The sequence below is a fragment of the Schistocerca cancellata genome, chromosome 4 (assembly GCF_023864275.1).
Source record: "Schistocerca cancellata isolate TAMUIC-IGC-003103 chromosome 4, iqSchCanc2.1, whole genome shotgun sequence".
NCBI classification, from domain to species: Eukaryota; Metazoa; Arthropoda; class Insecta; order Orthoptera; family Acrididae; genus Schistocerca; species Schistocerca cancellata.
The window spans coordinates 697,047,842-697,068,328 of record NC_064629.1 but is presented as its reverse complement, the minus strand read 5'-3'; the positions used below and the strand labels follow the sequence as shown (position 1 = coordinate 697,068,328).

Below are 20,487 nucleotides of genomic sequence, written 5' to 3'. Positions count from 1 at the left end.
TTTCTTCACTTGGCAATAGTTGAAAATTAAGATGCACAGTCTCCCTGTGTGTTCTGAAAATTGGCATGAATTTCCTTTGCTTTCATACCTCCCTTTATGAAGTACTTAATAACAAATCAAAATTTTTTTTTCTATCCTCACATTTTACTACATGGGAACAACAACAAAGAGACGCCACATCACAGATTTCTACCCAGAGTACAGACATCTCGTTGTGATTGTGTGAACTAACTACCCTTGTAAGGAAAAAATTAATGTTATTATGATACTCTAGCATAGGCAAATGTGGAAAATTGGTGTCAACTTCAAAACCTTCTACTTATAAGTAAACAAAGCAATCATTTGTAAATACAACAATTATTTCCAAACAAAGCGTTACTTTAGCCTAACTTTTGTTTCATGTGTCCCCATAACTGTCTATTTAATACCAATTACCATTTTCAAAGACTCAAGTAACTGAGGAGAATTTCCCGTAAGACCTCTTCCATATCATATAATGAATTTGTTTTTCTTAAATATTACGAAAAATATGAATGTTTTTACAGAACAGAAAAAGTATTTTTTAATATTCATATGTATCTAAGTACTGCATCTGATGTTGTAAATGATGGATATTTCAGAAGGAACTATAAATATTTGGGACAGTGTTAAAAGAAATAATTTAGAGTATAAAAGAACAATTATCTTGCACAAAAATGGTTTTGTGGCTATACGAAAATCTAAGTGGAGTACATCCACGATGGAAGTGTACCTAGTTGGTTATAACCTGACGTGTGTAGCCTCCTACCTATAACAATCCTTTGAGTATTGCAATGGAATTCTTCAGAGGTGGGGAAATATTTTGAGACTGATGTTTCTTGAAGATTAACATTTCATGTAATGATACAGATCAACTTTCATGTGACAACAAACATATTTGTTCAAAGATGCCAGTCAACTGTTGAAAGTCAGGAAAAAGGGTAATGTCAAGGAAGGTCATGCTGATAATTGGCAGCCAACAGTGATATAGAAGCTCATTTTCAAGGGATTAAGTTTAACTTATTACACTCACTGAAGCACAGCAGTAGATATCTTGTAGTCACTTGTTTAGGCAGTTACACCCATATCTACTGAAGGCACTGCATGACTGAGTAGACGCAACACACTGGATGCAGATAATTGGCAGTGATGGTGTTGGCAGATAGTAATGGTCCTTTCCATGTTGTTTGTGACAATGGAAAATTTGGGACATACATGAAAATATAAATGAGGAGGGGTATTGACTGGCATCTTAAAACACTGACATTAGTTGTCCATAAAACACCTGAATTGGATCACTGCATATAAAGGAACTTGCCTTTAGGAACCTGCACTCTCAGCAATCAATAGCACGCCACTGCAAGTGTACTCTTGATTTATGTAGTTGTATTTCATAGTGTTACATTAGGTCTACAAGCATTTTAGATTGATCTCTTTGAAAGGTGATTATTAATGACATTTTTATTCACATCAGTGGTCACACTGTCAAACCACAAAACATTGCTTTACCTATACACATGTTTAATGAAATAATTTCCTTCACTTAGCAGCATTAGAGAGCCAAAATCAGAGAAATGTTGCAAATACCACAGCTCATTTGTGGGCAGGAAAGAGGGAAAAATTCGTTAAAGCTCTTACTTTTTCTTCTGCATGTTAGAAATTGCTACATATTCTTTGCCTGCAGTCTGAAAACAAGTGTCAATGAAATTGATATGGACATTAATATGGTATTTCTAACCTGGCACTGTAAACAATATTCTTTGCCAAATATACAATGGTCCTACTCCCAATGAACTTACCAATAGAAAAACACCTTTTTTCCATAAAATGTGTGTCAAAACATTGTTTTTGAATACCATCAGGCCAGCAAAGGACGCGGCCACCATAACTGAGAGGTCGTTAGCATTCAATAATAATTCAGGCCTATTTCTCATGATATGTGGTATCAAACAGAAGGCATGGAAGTATCATACACATACATGCAAGTTTTTCTTATAAAAGTGGTTTGTGTGTGTGTGTGTGTGTGTGTGTGTGTGTGTGTGTGTGTGTGTGTGTGTAAGCAGCCGTGTACGCACGCGCCTGATCATATACAAAAATGAACTATGACAACTGCATATTTCAAGCAGCTGTTCACCTGGACGGTGGCATGCTAGAATACAACCTTTGACCTGGTGTAACAAGAAATGTGATTCATTTAATCAGTTGACACACTTGCAATGATCTACGGTCCAAACTTGATGATCTCGTTGAGTCAACATGGGGTCATCAAAGGTGTGCTCCAAAACACACATATCTACAGAAGCATTGTACTCTGTAGTCAGATTTGCATGTATCACTGTCTACCCTGGTTTACAAAGTGGGCAAGCCTCCAACCTCTATGTTCGGCGATGAGGCTTGTCGCCTACTCATGGTTTCACTATCCTTCAACCACCTTCCATACATACTCATGGTAGCAGCACATGAACAGCCAACGAACTTCACTGTGAAAGTTGTTAATGTTAGTGGATTTCCCAATTTGCAGATAATATTGTCACTAAAACGCTTCCCCTTTCACCTCTGCTCTCCACTGATATACTTTCCTTACTGTATCACATGCCTACACCACAAGCAGGTGTCATTCAGTCTCATGGTGGGCAGTGATCCTAATGTTTTGTGTCGTCAGTGTATACTGAGTATGTCTTAAGAGACATCAGATGCCTTTCCTCCATAGTTTTTAAAGATATTTTCAGTTCTGCCATTAAGATATGTAGGCTTCAGTAGTGTTTTTTAGTGCAGATCAAAATCCATATTAGGACTGGTTATACTAATCTAGTTTGACTGTTAATAGCTCATCACCCAGGGATTTAGGTTTTCAGATTCATTGTAGGATATGTTCCAAGTAGGAACCACAAAAAACTCTAATAAAGATGCACCACGAAGGAATTCAGTGAAATGATCTGTACTGACATATTCTCAACTACAACAACACCAACCACTACTGCTATGTTTGTATTCATAGTGTTTGGAGATAAACAAGCTTTGATGTTCTCATGCTAATTCGATGGGTTGTGAATCATTCATTTTGAGCTGCCACAGACTAAGACAAGCTGCAATGACAGTACTTCCAACTGCACACAGCTGTTACAAATGAACTGCTTTGCAGAGCAGGAAAATTGCACAGCTATAGCTGCCTCCCTGGGAGTTGCCACTGCTGTGCGCCTGCACTACCAGAAAGGATTCCACTGAGTTACTAACAGAAGTCCCATTTGATAGTAAAGTGACTACAACTGTGCAACTTAAGTCATTTCACACACTAAACTGGAACTGTATCTTAAAGTTTCCTGATAAGGTATGCTATTCCACACAATATGCTTCACAGACTGGGATATTTCTTGTTTCCATTGTGTATTGTGTGTCACTGGTTCTACTAATCTGGCTGAAGCAAATTTTCTATTTATCCATCCAGTCATCGAACAATATCTCTAATAAAGCTCAGAACTTTGAGTTAGTTATTAAATACTTACTGTAGGTTCTCTACTAATTGACAGAAGATGTTCCATTTGTTCTTCTAATTTCTCCATACCGCACGACATCTGACTGATGCCAGAATCATGTGATGTAGTTTCTCGTTCCTTATCCAGCATTTTCACAGAACTGAGGCCACCATCAAAACTATAATTCTGTATTTCTGTGGTTGTTCTGTGGAGTGACCTGCAAAACAAAGATTCCTAATTAACAGAAAGTTAGAAAATAAATTTGAAAGGTAGAAACCCCGCAGTATATTGATTTAAAAAAAAAAATTAAATACCGACCTGCTATTTATGTAAATCGTTACTTGCAGACCACTCATGTAGGAGGGTTGGAGTTCAAGAGGGATACTAAACCAGCTAGAAGAGGATTAAAAGGAAAGTAACCATGGACTGTTTAAGGAACCATTCTGGCATTTATCTGCAATTATTTAAAAAAAAAAAAAAAAAACAATGAAAAATGCAAATCATCAAGTTTGTGGGATAGGAACACAAAGCCCACTCCTGAAGGTGAGGTGAACACCTCAACCACGGCATCACTTTCCTTTGTTTCTTACAGAGACCTAATACATGGCATACAGACCACCTTAGTCATTATTCTACACATTTTACTTGCCTTCTACATCTACCTCTACATATGCACTCAGCAAGCCACCAAACAGTGCTTGACAGAGGATGCCCTGTACCACTAATAGTCACTTCCTTTTCTGTTCCACTAGCAAACAGAGTGCTACAACAAGTATTTGTATGACTCTGCACGAGCCTTAATTTCTTGCATCTTCCCTACATGGTCCTTGCATGCAGTGTATGTTGGCGGCAGTTAACTCATTCTACAGTCTGCTTCCAACACCAGTTCTCCAGATTTTCTCAATGGTGTTCCTTGAAAAGAATGTTGTCTTCCCTACATGTACCCACATTTGAGTTTCCAAAGTGTCTCCGTAACACTTGCGTGTTGTTCGAACCTACCGGTAACTAGCAGCTTGCCTTTGAATTGCATCAAAGTTTTCTTTTAATGCAACCTGATGCGGACCTCAAATACTCAAAGCAGTTCCATTTGTTCTTCTAATTTCTCCATACTGCATGTCATCTGACTGATGCCAGAATCATGTGATGTAGTTTCTCGTTCTTTATCCAGCATTTTCACAGAACTGAGGCCATCAACAAAACTATAATTCTGTATTTCTGTGGTTGTTCTGTGGAGTCACACTTGTGTCCTATATGTGGTCTCTTCTACAGGTGAACCACACTTTCCTAAAATTCTCCCAATAAATTCAAGTCACTCACTCGCCTTTCCTACTACTGCCCTTATGCGCTCGTTACATTTTACATCACTTTGCACCGTTGCGCCTACACATTTAATCGATGTGACTGTGTCAAGTAGCACACTACTAATGCTACATTAGAACATTAAGGGTTTGTTTCTCCTACTCATCTGCATTAACTTAAATTTTTCTACATTTAGAGCAAACTGCTATTATCACACCAACTAGAAATTTTGTCTAAGCCAACTTGTATCCTTCCCATACGTCACAGTGTCATTAGCAAACAGCCCTAAATTTCCACTGACCATGTCCACAGATCATTTGTGTATATAGAAAATAAAAGCGGTCCAGCACAATTCCCTGGGGCACTCCTGGCAATAACTTTTTCTCTGATGAATACTCGCCATCGAGGACAACACACTGGCTTCTGTTATTTAAGAAGTGTTTGTGCCACCCACATATTTGGAAACCTATTCAGTATGCTCATACCTTCGTTAATAGTCTGTAGTGGTGCACTGCATCAAATGCTTTTCAGAAATCTGGGACTATGGAATCTGCTAGTTGCCCTTCATCCATAGTTTGCAGGATATCACATGAGAAAAGGGCAAGCTGAGCTCTCATGAGGGATGCTTCCTAAAACCATGCTAATTTGTGGACAAAATCTCTTCAGTCTGGAGGAAATTTATTATATTTGAAATAAGAATATGTTCAAGATTTCTGCAGCACACTGATGTTAAGGATATTGGTCTGTAAGTTTTTCAGTACGTTCTTTTACCCTTGTCATATACAGGAGTCACTTGCACAAATTCCAGCCACTTGGGACTTCGTGCAAACAAGAGATTCACTATAAATACACCAGACTTATCAATGAGTGCCTAGATAGAAGCCTTAGATCTGCTACATGATTTTATGTAGGACCAGAATTGTTGGCGTTCTCGTCAAGATCTTTTGCTAAGGTATGGAGGTGGTAGACTTTGTATGCCACGCACATCAAACTTTTTATAGCTGCACAAATTTCTACTAACTTTTTCCTGTCATCATTTGCACAGTCTCTTTTGAATCAAGAGTGCAATAGCCTTTGCTCTCTCAGACTTTTCTGAATTTCGTTGCTAAATGAAGGTGGGTCTTTTGCTTGCTTAATCCATTTACTGGCACAAATTTCTCCACAGTGTAATTTACAATCCGTTTAAACTTTGCCCATAAATCCTCTACGTTCATCATACTGGAACTAAATGATGTCACCTCTGTCTAAAAAGGATGATATCGACTGCTTATCTGTTCTTCCTGGTTCTAATAACTGCCAGTATTAGTGTCCACCCTATAGCCATGAAAACTGCTTTCAGTCATGGTAGGAACACAACACATAGTACTTTACAAACCATTGTATTCCCAGTGTGTGCTGTTTCCAACTGATGCAAATGTGTGGAAACTAACCTACAGGGTCAATTAGGTAATACTATTGCCATCACCCACATCAGTGGTTTGTGAGTCAATGAAGAACACACAAATTTCCATATGGACATGTACACTCCGGAACAGTGACACCTGTGCCAAACTGGTTCTCGTTTTAGTTAATCTATACAAAATGGTCAACACTTGCGAAACACTGCTAGTTTTAGCTCTTATCTTCCTGCATGTATGTAAGTACTACCTTCCAATTTCTATGGAAAATGTTCTATAGACATTGCATAACCATCTAGGGATTTCAAAAGCTACACTTAAAAGATTCTCTGGAAGAGCGGAAAAACACCCCAATGCATGTCAGTAAATAACTGTAACAAACATCCCACACAAAAGGTAAAGCATGTCTGCTTCGTAAGAAGACTGAAGATACAACAGAGGAAATGAAATTTCAATATATGGTTGTCAATATTCATACTAATGATTACACACGGTAAAAAATTGGATCTTTTGAATAGTGACAAAAAGAGAGGAGGAGGATATTAGTGTTTAACGTCCCGTCGACAACGAGGTCATTAGAGACGGAGCGCAAGCTCGGGTGAGGGAAGGATAGGGAAGGAAATCGGCCGTGCCCTGTCAAAGGAACCATCCCGGCATTTGCCTGTAGCGATTTAGGGAAATCACGGAAAACCTAAATCAGGATGGCCGGAGACGGGATTGAACCGTCGTCCTCCCGAACAAAAAGAGAGTAATAAACTTGTTTTCACTGATATGATCACAACAATCAGTTTGTGCAACACACATTAGTTAGTAGATATCACACATATAAATGTATCTGGGCAAAATACAGCTATTTCCAGCACTTATTTGACAAGCTCACCCAGTTGAAAACTCTGGAACTTGATATTAAATTGAGGTGACAAAAGTAGTGGGATACTTTCTAATATCGTATTGGGCCTTTTTTTTTTTTTTTTTTTTTTTTTTTTTTTTTTTGCCTGGTGTAGTGCAGCAACTCGACCTGCAGGTTGTTGGAAATCCCCTGCAGAAATACTGAGCCATGCTGCCTCTATAGCCATTTATAATTGCGAAAGTGTCGCCATTGCAGGATTCTGTGCATGAACTGATTTGCTGATTATGTTCCATAAATGCTCAATGGGATTCGTGTCAGGCTATCTGGTTGGCCGAATCATTCGCTCAAATTTTCCAGACTGTTCTTCAAACCAAGAACAAACAACTGTGGCCTGGCGTCATGGCGCACTGTCAACCATGAAAATTTCATTGTTGTTTCGGAACATCAAGCCCATGGGCGACTGCAAATAGTCTCGTAACACAACCATTCCCTGTCAATTATTGGTTCAGTTGGACTGGAGGACCCAGTCCATTCCATGTACGCATAGCCCACCTCATTACAAAGCAACCTTGTAGGGCCTTGTTGACAATACAGGTCCATAGCTTTGCTGGGTCTCTGCCACACTCAAACCCTACAATCGGCTTTCATCAGCTGAAATTGAGACTCATCTAATCAGGTCACTGTTTTCCAATAATCTAGGGCCCAACTGGAATGGTCACGAGTCCAGAAGACACGATGATTGTGATGACGTGCTGCTAGCAAAGGCACTCTAATCAGTTGTCTGCTGCCTTAGCCCATTAATGCCAAATTTTGTTGTGCTGTCTTAATGGACACGTTCATCGTACGTCCCACATTGATTTCTGTGGTTATTTCTTGCAGTGTTGCTTGCCTGTCAGCACTGACAACTCTACACAAACACTGCTGCTCAGCACCCTCTTGACACTGTGGATCTTTGAATAGTGAATTTGCTAATGATTTCCAAAATGGAATGCCCCAGGACATCTAACTCCAACTACCATTTGGCGCTCACAGTCTGTCAATTCCCATCATGAGGCCACAGTCACATTCAGAAACATTTCCACATAAATCATCTGGATGCAAAAAACACCTCTGTCAATACACAGCCCTTTCCTACCCTGTGGACCCGATACTACCGCCATACCTCCGTACCTCGTGGACCCAACACTACTGCCATGTGCATATATATATGTGCATATCGCTATCCCATGACTTCTGTCACCTCAGAGTACACCATTATAGTTTGATTTTCACTTTGGGCTGAAACATAGCTGCTGAATGCTTCATTTTTAAAATAATATTTTTCCTCTGCTCACAAAAATTTGCAAAATGTGCCTAATTCATCAACAGAACTGCTGAATGACAGTTCTGCTTCCCAATATCTTTTGGATGGATTGTATCAGTTCTATGTCTCAGGGACATTCATGCAATGCAGAATTACAATTCTTCTTTGGGTTGTCACAAAATGTATTTAAAAGATACTGTAATACTTTAAACAGAACTTTCATAATGACTAACTATTATATTTACCAACATTGGGATGACTGTAAGGGGGTGGGAGGGTGGGGGGAGTCTGTTCTGAAAACAGACATGATCATCTGTAAGTTTGAATTTAGCTTCACAATAATTTGAAATTGTTCACACCAATTCATTCTGGTTACCTGTAAGAACCAATGTCAAAGTGAAAAGCTTGTAACACTGTTTATACTTGATCTCTGAACTCTAAAAATATTTGTATGTAACTCCAAGGACAAGTAACAGAGAAAGCCAAAAGGCAATAAATTTATTTTGAAATGTTCATAAACTGTGATTTTCAGCTCTGAAGACATTCAGATACAGATTCCTAGAAAAATAGGAAATGAAAAATTTGATTTTGTGAATCGTTTTGAATCTGTAGTCTTAAATGTATTTTACACTGACATGTGATACTGCACTGCATTTTAAATAGGGTTACAAAATTTCAAACCCCTCCACGTGTGGGTGGGCAAGAGCAGGACCAATTAGGTTAAAATCCTCTGCCGCAAGAGATTTACAAGAAATCCAAATCAGAATAACCAAAAAGGAGTTTGAACTACATTCCACTCAAATGTTTTAAACTTGTGCTACATGTAACGGAAATTCCTTGGTGCAATATAAATACTGAAATGGGTAAAGCTAACATCTCACCGTATAGTTCTGGTGTCGAGTGATTGAAGGCACAAAAACAAGACTAACAATGTTGCTGAGCTTGGACGATGTCTGTCTACAAAGCTAACTAGTGCAGAATACACATATACATACACCTGCAGGTGTATACTGTACCGCCCAACTACATGTACTGGCACTGCAGCTCGACTTGGGCAAGGGGTTGTATCAGGTCTAGTAAGGAAAGGGAAAAAGAAGGTGGAGAGGGGGAAGGGTTGGTGGGGAAGAGGAGGAAGGGTTGGTGGTGAGGGTGGCTGACAGCTGGGAGGGAGGTGCAGTAACATGACAGGATAAGCCAAGAGGACTGAAGGATAGAAGGATGTATAAGGACATTGTCTGTCTATGCAGTACAGAGAAGCTGACATTGGGGGAGGAGGGACATGGATTGTTCAGCAGCCACTGACATCGAGCATGTTGTGCTCAGCAGTGTGTTCCACAACTGGGTGGTTAACTCTGCTCTTGGACACATTTTCACAGTGGCCATTCATTCGGGTAGATAACTGGTAGGTAATCATATCCACATAAAAGTTACAATGGAGCAGTAAATAACATGACTGCTTTCACAGGTGATAGGTCTTGAATACGATGTGCTGTGGTGCACTGGACATATTTAGAAATTTTGTCTTCCACAAGAGTATGACACATGTGGCCAGGGTTAAGAGTAGCTGTGTCATAAGAATGGGCCAGAGTATTTTGTACATTGGGTGAGTGGTGAATTATCACTTTGGGAATTACGAGAAGTACATGTTTTGCCTGCAACGATCTTACTGTTGCATGTACTTCAACTTTGGAGGACGTCTCCAGTTACCGTGCTATTTCACTCACACAGTATGTTACATCTGTTATTCGTAACGTAGCGCAACCGCGTCTGCAGGAAAACTGGGACCTAAATTCTGTTCTGACAATGTGCCACTCTTGTTTCGCAATGGTCTTAGTGTGGGATGACATGTTGAACAAACTTTACGAAGTTCTTACATAACAATGCAACATCTTGTGTAGTAGTGCTACATTATGTGAAATGTGGAAATGTATTTCTAGCCCAGAAAACAGTTTTAATTTACACAATGCTTCATCTCAATGGACACTCGCCACAGAGATTTGTTATTACTAGTATAATAAAAATACATTCTGAAGACTACAGGTAAAATTGAAAAATTTGCTTATTTCTGTTAAGCACTATGAATATCACAGAAGAAACAAAACCAGTGGTTATTATTCACACATTAAAAATGAAACTCAATGAAGAGGAGTAAAGACGAAGAGGGAGTACTGAAATGAATGAGAAAATAAAGGAATAAATCAAAAGCAAGTATTGTTGAAAGTTCTTGCCAAAAGTTTAGGGGTTTTTCAGTCATTTACTTTTCTGTAGATCTCTCATAGCACTTCTCAAAATCTTGTTCATTTCTAATTCAAAGCACACAAGCTGCTTTACATGGTACTGGTCAATCAACACACAATGTTTTCAATCAAATTGCTCTGAGCACTATGCGACTTAACTTCTGAGGTCATCAGTCGCCTAGAACTTCAAACTAATTAAACCTAACTAACCTAAGGACAGCACACACATCCATGCCCGAGGCAGGATTCGAACCTGCGACCGTAGCGGTCGCTCGGTTCCAGACTGTAGCGCCTAGAACTGTAAGGTCACTCTGGCCAGCAATGTTTTCAATCAAAATTAGGCATTTATAGCTACGAATGGTGGGCTAGCCATGCACCATCTTTTTCCTTTTCTACCTTTTGCAATTACCACAGAACTTGGAGCATCTACTGGATTACCAACTGTGGCCTGCACCTTGCATGGAAGAAGATCTGTTTGTGAGTCTGAGTGAAACTAAAGAGCAGTTATTCTTTCATTTGTTTTTAATGGTAATAACCATGTATGGTTTTGTTTCTGATTTGAATAAATAAATAATAATTAAGGCTTCATAGACTCAGAACAAAGAAATGTCAACAAAAGAGGTTCTAGTTACCTGTACACTTCTTCTGGATTGAGACTTCCCTCATCCATCTCCAGAGAAGGCCTAGACTGTGGAGTTGCTGGAGACTGAACATGTGGTGATGGTGATGGGGGCGAACTTCCCGTGCTACTGCGCCTTACATGGCTATTTACAAGGCTTGCTGCTGTTTCCTGTACAATTAAATGCATTTGATTTTGCTATTGTCAAAGTGTACTTACATTAACATTTCTCACATGATTCAAATTTAATCTCTCTAGTTCTACAACTCTCTTTATCCTCCTCCAACTACAACCAGAACCACCACCACCACTACAACTAAAAGTTATACTACTACTACTGATAACAACAGTGATGATACTGTTAGTGACTGAGTTTTACTTCTATTACACATTTCATGTGATGGACTTGAATGAACTGTCTACTACTTCATAGCTCACTCACATGACAATTGATACACTAGCAAACCATTTAATTGCACACTGTATTCTAATCCAAACAAAGTTCAAAGACCACATTAAGGTGTGAGGCCAGAAACATGAGGATACAAAACTGACCAATTGTTGAAGCACATATTGGCCACTGTTTAATTTATATGTATTATATTTTCAAGCAGGAGTGTAGAACATAGGATTCAACGACAGTTAAGGACAGTTGATTACAAATTAGATTGAACATTTCAGCAATATTTCACTATTTAATGGGAAAAAATACAATTATTTGGTGGAGGGAGGGGGAAATGAAAAGAAACAAAAAAATGAGAGATGAGCAAAAAATGTTAAAGTTTTGCATAAAACACAACACTGTTCTTCTCAGGTATAAATTGTGTACATGTGTAATATCATTATGTAATAAATGGCATAATTTTGGTTTGATTTCTTAGGACTGCGTTTGATCAATAGTAATGAACTTAGAGATTACTGCCTTTAGTAAAGAACTTGTCTCCATCTTTCTGAACCTCTTTAACTATGGAACAAAATAATTTTGTGTAATGTGTTTTTCTAGAAAATTCTCGTAACATACTACTATAAACTGTGTTGATCATATTGCCCTGGTGTCTATCTCGATAGCTCTGGCTGCTATGTGGACAACTTGGGTTCAATTTCTGGTACTGCTGGGATTTTTCCTTAGTATGAGGACTGAAATGGGGAGCACTCAGCTTCATGATACCAACTGAGGAGCTACTGGAGTGAGAAGTAGTGGCTCCAAGGTCAGGAGAGCTGACAAAAAAGGCCGGGAGAGCAGAACACTGAGCTTTGACTTCGACATTGTCACTGGAGTCAGCAACAAACAATTACTGGAGGTAACAGACAAGTGATGGGGGTCTCATTCTTCTCCGACATCATATTAAACTTGATTGTGAACAAGGTGGGGCAGGTGGAAGTGATACTAGTGATACTAGTTATAAGTAAAACCTGCCATGCATGATTTGTGGCTTGCCAAATATAAAAGTAATGGTAAAAAAGATTTCTACATTGTTGCTTGAATCACTGCAGGAATCAAGATGTTTCATACAACACAAAATTACAGAAAGTACAATAACTGGCAATGTCCGCCCCCGGTAGCTGAGTGGTCAGTGCGACAGAATGTCAATCCAAAGGGTCCGGGTTCGATTCCCGGCTGGGTCGGAGGTTTTCTCCGCTCAGGGACCGGGTGTTGTGTTGTCCTAATCATCATCATTATTTCATCCACATCGACACGCAAGTCGCTGAAGTGGCATCAACTCGAAAGACTTGCACCAGGCGAACAGTCTACCCGACGGGAGACCCTCGTCACATGACATTATTATACTGGCAATGTATTAACACAATGTTCACTGATGGTTTTCACAAAAATAGTCATCTCAGTCCCCCCCATGAACCATGGACCTTGCCGTTGGTGGGGAGGCTTGCGTGCCTCAGCGATACAGATAGCCGTACTGTAGGAACAACCACAACGGAGGGGTATCTGTTGAGAGGCCAGACAAACGTGTGGTTCCTGAAGAGGGGCAGCAGCCTTTTCAGTAGTTGCAAGGGCAACAGTCTGGATGATTGACTGATCTGGCCTTGTAACAATAACCAAAACGGCCTTGCTGTGCTGGTACTGCGAACGGCTGAAAGCAAGGGGAAACTACCGCCGTAATTTTTCCCGAGGGCATGCAGCTTTACTGTATGATTAAATGATGATAGCGTCCTCTTGGGTAAAATATTCCGGAGGTAAAATAGTCCCCCATTCGGATCTCCAGGCGGGGACTACTCAGGAGGATGTCGTTATCAGGAGAAAGAAAACTGGCGTTCTACGGATCGGAGCGTGGAATGTCAGATCCCTTAATCGGGCAGGTAGGTTAGAAAATTTAAAAAGGGAAATGGATAGGTTGAAGTTAGATATAGTGGGAATTAGTGAAGTTCGGTGGCAGGAGGAACAAGACTTCTGGTCAGGTGACTACAAGGTTATAAACACAAAGTCAAATAGGGGTAATGCAGGAGTAGGTTTAATAATGAATAGGAAAATAGGAATGCGGGTAAGCTACTACAAACAGCATAGTGAACGCATTATTGTGGCCAAGATAGATACGAAGCCCTCACCTACTACAGTAGTACAAGTTTATATGCCAACTAGCTCTGCAGATGACGAAGAAATTGAAGAAATGTATGATGAAATAAAAGAAATTATTCAGATAGTGAAGGGAGACGAAAATTTAATAGTCATGGGTGACTGGAATTCGAGTGTAGGAAAAGGGAGAGACGGAAACGTAGTAGGTGAATATGGATTGGGGCTAAGAAATGAAAGAGGAAGCCGCCTGGTAGAATTTTGCACAGAGCACAACTTAATCATAGCTAACACTTGGTTTAAGAATCATGATAGAAGGTTGTACACATGGAAGAACCCTGGAGATACTAAAAGGTATCAGATAGATTATATAATGGTAAGACAGAGATTTAGGAACCAGGTTTTAAATTGTAAGACATTTCCAGGGGTAGATGTGGACTCTGACCACAATCTATTGGTTATGACCTGTAGATTAAAACTGAAGAAACTGCAAAAAGGTGGGAATTTAAGGAGATGGGACCTGGATAAACTGAAAGAACCAGAGGTTGTACAGAGTTTCAGGGAGAGCATAAGGGAACAATTGACAGGGATGGGGGAAAGAAATACAGTAGAAGAGGAATGGGTAGCTTTGAGGGATGAAGTAGTGAAGGCAGCAGAGGATCAAGTAGGTAAAAAGACGAGGGCTAGTAGAAATCCTTGGGTAACAGAAGAAATATTGAATTTAATTGATGAAAGGAGAAAATATAAAAATGCAGTAAATGAAGGAGGCAAAAAGGAATACAAACGTCTCAAAAATGAGATCGACAGGAAGTGCAAAATGGCTAAGCAGGGATGGCTAGAGGACAAATGTAAGGATGTAGAGGCTTATCTCACTAGGGGTAAGATAGATACTGCCTACAGGAAAATTAAAGAGACCTTTGGAGATAAGAGAACCACTTGTATGAACATCAAGAGCTCAGATGGAAACCCAGTTCTAAGCAAAGAAGGGAAAGCAGAAAGGTGGAAGGAGTATATAGAGGGTCTATACAAGGGCGATGTACTTGAGGACAATATTATGGAAATGGAAGAGGATGTAGATGAAGATGAAATGGGAGATATGATACTGCGTGAAGAGTTTGACAGAGCACTGAAAGACCTGAGTCGAAACAAGGCCCCCAGAGTAGACAACATTCCATTGGAACTACTGACGGCCTTGGGAGAGCCAGTCCTGACAAAACTCTACCATCTGGTGAGCAAGATGTATGAAACAGGTGAAATACCCTCAGACTTCAAGAAGAATATAATAATTCCAATCCCAAAGAAAGCAGGTGTTGACAGATGTGAAAGTTACCGAACTATCAGTTTAATAATTCACAGCTGCAAAATACTAACGCGAATTCTTTACAAACGAATGGAAAAACTGGTAGAAGCCGACCTCGGGGAAGATCAGTTTGGATTCCGTAGAAATACTGGAACACGTGAGGCAATACTGACCTTACGACTTGTCTTAGAAGAAAGATTAAGGAAAGGCAAACCTACGTTTCTAGCATTTATAGACTTAGAGAAAGCTTTTGACAATGTTGACTGGAATACTCTCTTTCAAATTCTAAAGGTGACAGGGGTAAAATACAGGGAGTGAAAGGCTATTTACAATTTGTACAGAAACCAGATGGCAGTTATAAGAGTCGAGGGACATGAAAAGGAAGCAGTGGTTGGGAAGGGAGTAAGACAGGGTTGTAGCCTCTCCCCGATGTTATTCAATCTGTATATTGAGCAAGCAGTAAAGGAAACAAAAGAAAAATTCGGAGTAGGTATTAAAATCCATGGAGAAGAAATAAAAACTTTGAGGTTCACCGATGACATTGTAATTCTGTCAGAGACAGCAAAGGACTTAGAAGAGCAGTTGAACGGAATGGATGGTATCTTGAAGGGAGGATATAAGATGAACATCAACAAAAGCAAAACGAGGATAATGGAATGTAGTCGAATTAAGTCGGGTGATGCTGAGGGATTTAGATTAGGAAATGAGACACTTTAAGTAGTAAAGGAGTTTTGCTATTTGGGGAGCAAAATAACTGATGATGGTCAAAGTAGAGAGGATATAAAATGTAGACTGGCAATGGCAAGGAAAGCGTTTCTGAAGAAGAGAAATTTGTTAACATCGAGTATAGATTTAAGTGTCAGGAAGTCATTTCTGAAAGTATTTGTATGGAGTGTAGCCATGTATGGAAGTGAAACATGGATGGTAAATAGTTTGGACAAGAAGAGAATAGAAGCTTTCGAAATGTGGTGCTACAGAAGAATGCTGAAGATTAGATGGGTAGATCACATAACTAATGAGGAAGTATTGAATAGGATTGGGGAGAAGAGAAGTTTGTGGCACAACTTGACCAGAAGAAGGGATCGGTTGGTAGGACATGTTCTGAGGCATCAAGGGATCACCAATTTAGTATTGGAGGGCAGCGTGGAGGGTAAAAATCGTAGGGGGAGACCAAGAGATGAATACACTAAGCAGATTCAGAAGGACGTAGGTTGCAGTAGGTACTGGGAGATGAAGAAGCTTGCACAGGATAGAGTAGCATGGAGAGCTGCATCAAACCAGTCTCAGGACTGAAGACAACAACAACAACAACAACAGTCATCTCAGTGGGAAAAAAAAGTCAAACAATGCTCACAGCATAGCAGAAATAGTGTGCATCAAGTATAAATGTTTGTCATAATGCTATACATACACAGGCAGAATTTGAACAGAATTGCAGTAATAATCAGCTCAACATCGAGTGTCCTAAATCTTAACATTATCACTATTAATTACCACACAAGCTAATCTACGTGAAGTTTCAAGCTACACATAATTAAACAATGTATAAGTGAAAGTGTTTCCTGATAATGTATGCTTACCTGGTAATCTGGAGACAGTGATGACAAAATCATTGTCACCTGAGGTGTATTCAGGTTGAATAATGCAATTAGAGCGTTCTGAGCGGCTTTTCTGATTTCAGCTGATTTCTGATCATTTGTCCAACTGATTACTTTTGCTAAAGCTGCAGCTGCTTCTCGGGCACCTGGGTTAAAGGATGAGGCATCCATATAGGATGCAAGCTGGGCCAAGTATTGAAGAACAGCTACTTTAACTTTAGAATTGGGTGTTTGAGTCTGATCAACCAGGAACCTTATAATTGCGTTCATTTGGAGTTCCAGTGGAAATGATTCCCTACAGGATAAAGCAAGAAAATATAAAAACAATATTATTAGAAATATTAAGCAAACTTAGAAAACAGCAGCACACGCAGCCAAATGAGATTTAAAACTTTGACACCACTTTGGCAATTTGCATGTGCATCTTAAAAATATTATAATGGAAAATTTTCAAACTAAATATAGTTGTAGATGATTATGGAGGGAGGGAGGGAGAGAACGCGTGACTAAAAACACAGATAAAACATTTAATAAAACTGTGTACTGCTACAGTTGGGGGGGGGGGGGGGGGCATCAATATAAAGCTCCCCTTCATAGTTCAAATGAGTAGTTGCACCTCTTTCTTGTTTTCTGCTGCTAAGATTCCCCAGCTGGCTCTGAATATGAAAGTGCAAAAATATGAAAGCTACTATTGTCTTACATCAACAGAATTTGTTAAGTTGTGTAGTAATGTAAAACTCAAATCCGAATACCTACTTCAACACAGAACAGATAACACATTTTGCAAATTTAAAATATATAACACTTACCTTACAATAGATAATGACTTGTGTATTTTATTTTGGATTGAACCCAGCAAATCTCCACCAAGTTTATTCATGAGACGTGTAAGCAGAATGTATATCCAATCATGTAAATCATCTTTATGTGCTAGAATTAGTTCATTTAGAGTATCCAGAAACATACTGAAGACCTGCAAAATTCAAAGCACAGTTTGAGAATATCAGTACAAAAGATTATACACAGAACAGAAACAAATAATTGATAAAATGAAAACTGTCAACAGAGTGATAAGAAATAGTCAATAAGCTAGTAAATAAATGACAAAGGAATGTGTGTGGTGATCATTTTGTGGTTGAATCTCTTTCTTTGTCTGCACTTGCTTCCTAATATATAATGAGAGAAATTTGGTTCTGCCTTCAGCAAACACAATTTTTCTTGTTTTACTACCACGTTTCAGTGAAGTTTGTCCATCTTCAGTTAGACATCCTGCAGAAGCACGAAAACACAAGATCTACAAAAAATGACATAATGGAAGCCAATAATTATAGCTGTACTACAAATACCAAAGAGACTTGTGAGTACAAATATGTAATAATAAGATAATAAATAAAACCAACTGAAGATAGGAAAACAACTCCGAAACACGCTTGGCTAGTAAGACAAGAGAAACTGTGTTTGTCCATGGTGGAACCACGTTTTCCTTATTGCATATTTGTTGTGGTAGGTAGTTGTGGGTACAAAAGAGGTGTGGAGCAGTGAGGGGGAGGGATAGCACGTTACGTATTGAGGAAGGTGTTAGTGCTGCCTGTGGCAGCATGTAGGGACAGGATAGTGGGCTACTAGGTGCCGCATCAGGAAATTGTGCTTGAGGAGGGAGAAAGGGGGGGGGGGGGGGGAGAAAAGTAGAGAAGGGGAAAGGTCTATACAGACGTTCTGCGAGGATGTAAGGTGTGTGCAGGGCTGGAGTGGGAGCTGGGAAAAGGATAGACAGATGCAGGGAAAGGGATTAGTGAAGGTCAACGGCACGACGGAGGATATGTTGCACGGAGAGTTCTCATGTGTGCAATTCACAAAAGCTGGTGTCGGTGGGAAGAATCCACAAGTCAGAGACTGCAAAGCAGTCGCTGAGATCAAGCACAATGTGTTGGACAGCATGCTCAGCAACTAGGTGGTCCAGCTGTCTCTAGACCACAGTTTGGCAGTGGCCATTCAATTAGACAGACAGCTAGTTGGTGATCATACCCACACAGAATGTGACACAGTGGTTCCAGCTAAGTTCATAGATTGTACAGCTGCTTCCAAAAGTGGCCATGCTGCTGATGGGGTAGGAGATGCCTGTGACAGGACTGGAATAGGTGGTGGGAGGAGGATGTAAGGAATAGGTTTTGGATGCAAGTTTATTGAAAGGATATGAGCCTGATAGAGAGGGATTGGGAGCAAGAGTGGAGTTGGGAAGAAAAGGATGTTGTGTCCATTGTGTGCATGTTGGAATATCAGACAGTGGGAGGGGTTATCACTTCAGAGTGTGACAAGAAGTATGCAAAATCTTGGTGGAGAACAGATTCATTAGCTCCAGTTCTGGGTGGAACCCAGTAGTAGGGAAGGGTGAGAGTGTTCATTTGTTTGTTTCTCTGTAATGATGAGCAGTCCCCCTCCATATACATCTACATCTACATCCATACTCCGCAAGCCACCTGACGGTGTGTGGCGGAGGGTACCTTCAGTACCTCTATCGGTTCTCCCTTCTATTCCAGTCTCGTATTGTTCGTGGAAAGAAGGATTGTCGGTATGCCTCTGTGTGGGCTCTAATCTCTCTGATTTTATCCTCATGGTCTCTTCGCGAGATATACGTAGGAGGGAGCAATATACTGCTTGACTCTTCGGTGAAGGTATGTTCTCGAAACTTTGACAAAAGCCCGTACCGAGCTACTGAGCGTCTCTCCTGCAGAGTCTTCCACTGGAGTTTATCTATCATCTCCGTAACGCTTTCGCGATTACTAAATGATCCTGTAACGAAGCGCGCTGCTCTCCGTTGGATCTTCTCTATGTCTTGTATCAACCCTATCTGGTACGGATCCCACACTGCTGAGCAGTATTCAAGCAGTGGGCGAACAAGCGTACTGTAACCTACTTCCTTTGTTTTCGGATTGCATTTCCTTAGGATTCTTCCAATGAATCTCAGTCTGGCATCTGCTTTACCGACAATCAACATTATATGATCATTCCATTTTAAATCACTCCTAATGCGTACTCCCAGATAATTTATGGTATTAACTGCTTCCAGTTGCTGACCTGCTATTTTGTAGCTAAATGATAAAGGATCTATCTTTCTGTGTATTCGCAGCACATTACACTTGTCTACATTGAGATTCAGTTGCCATTCCCTGCACCATGCGTCAATTCGCTGCAGATCCTCCTGCATTTCGGTACAATTTTCCATTGTTACAACCTCTCGATACACCACAGCATCATCTGCAAAAAGCCTCAGTGAACTTCCGATGTCATCCACCAGGTCATTTATGTATATTGTGAATAGCAACGGTCCTATGACACTCCCCTGCGGCACACCTGAAATTACTCTTACTTCGGAAGACTTCTCTCCATTGAGAATAACATGCTGCGTCCTGTTATCTAGGAACTCCTCAATCCAATCACACAATTGGTCTGATAGTCCATATGCTCTTACTTTGTTCAATAAACGACTGTGGGGAACTGTATCGAACGCCTTGCGGAAGTCAAGAAACACGGCATCTACCTGTGAACCCGTGTCTATGGCCCTCTGAGTCTCGTGGACGAATAGCGCGAGCTGGGTTTCACATGACCGTCTTTTTCGAAACCCATGCTGATTCCTACAGAGTAGATTTCTAGTCTCCAGAAAAGTCATTATACTCGAACACAATACGTGTTCCAAAATTCTACAACTGATCGACGTTAGAGATATAGGTCTATAGTTCTGCACATCTGTTCGACGTCCCTTCTTGAAAACGGGGATGACCTGTGCCCTTTTCCAATCCTTTGGAACGCTACGCTCTTCTAGAGACCTACGGTACACCGCTGCAAGAAGGGGGGCAAGTTCCTTCGCG

At 40.1% G+C, this 20,487-nt stretch overlaps 1 protein-coding gene across 19 annotated transcripts in view; it reads right to left on the bottom strand.

The window, feature by feature from the left end:
- LOC126183635 (CLIP-associating protein 1-B-like) overlaps nt 1-20,487 on the bottom strand; it is a 764,859-nt gene that overhangs the window by 548,358 nt on the left and 196,014 nt on the right. For 4 of the 19 annotated variants that reach the window (XM_049925772.1, XM_049925761.1, XM_049925760.1 and 1 more), the window contains exons 23-26: nt 17,431-17,594; nt 16,604-16,916; nt 11,210-11,367; nt 3,522-3,708 (exon numbers count right to left, since the gene is read on the bottom strand). The exons of 13 other annotated variants lie outside the window; for them this stretch is intronic. In XM_049925772.1, the coding sequence (XP_049781729.1) occupies nt 3,522-3,708; nt 11,210-11,367; nt 16,604-16,916; nt 17,431-17,594 (822 nt within the window). The remainder of the gene's footprint in view (nt 1-3,521; nt 3,709-11,209; nt 11,368-16,603; nt 16,917-17,430; nt 17,595-20,487) is intronic. 2 more of the 19 variants (XM_049925770.1, XM_049925773.1) reach the window with 2 other exon arrangements.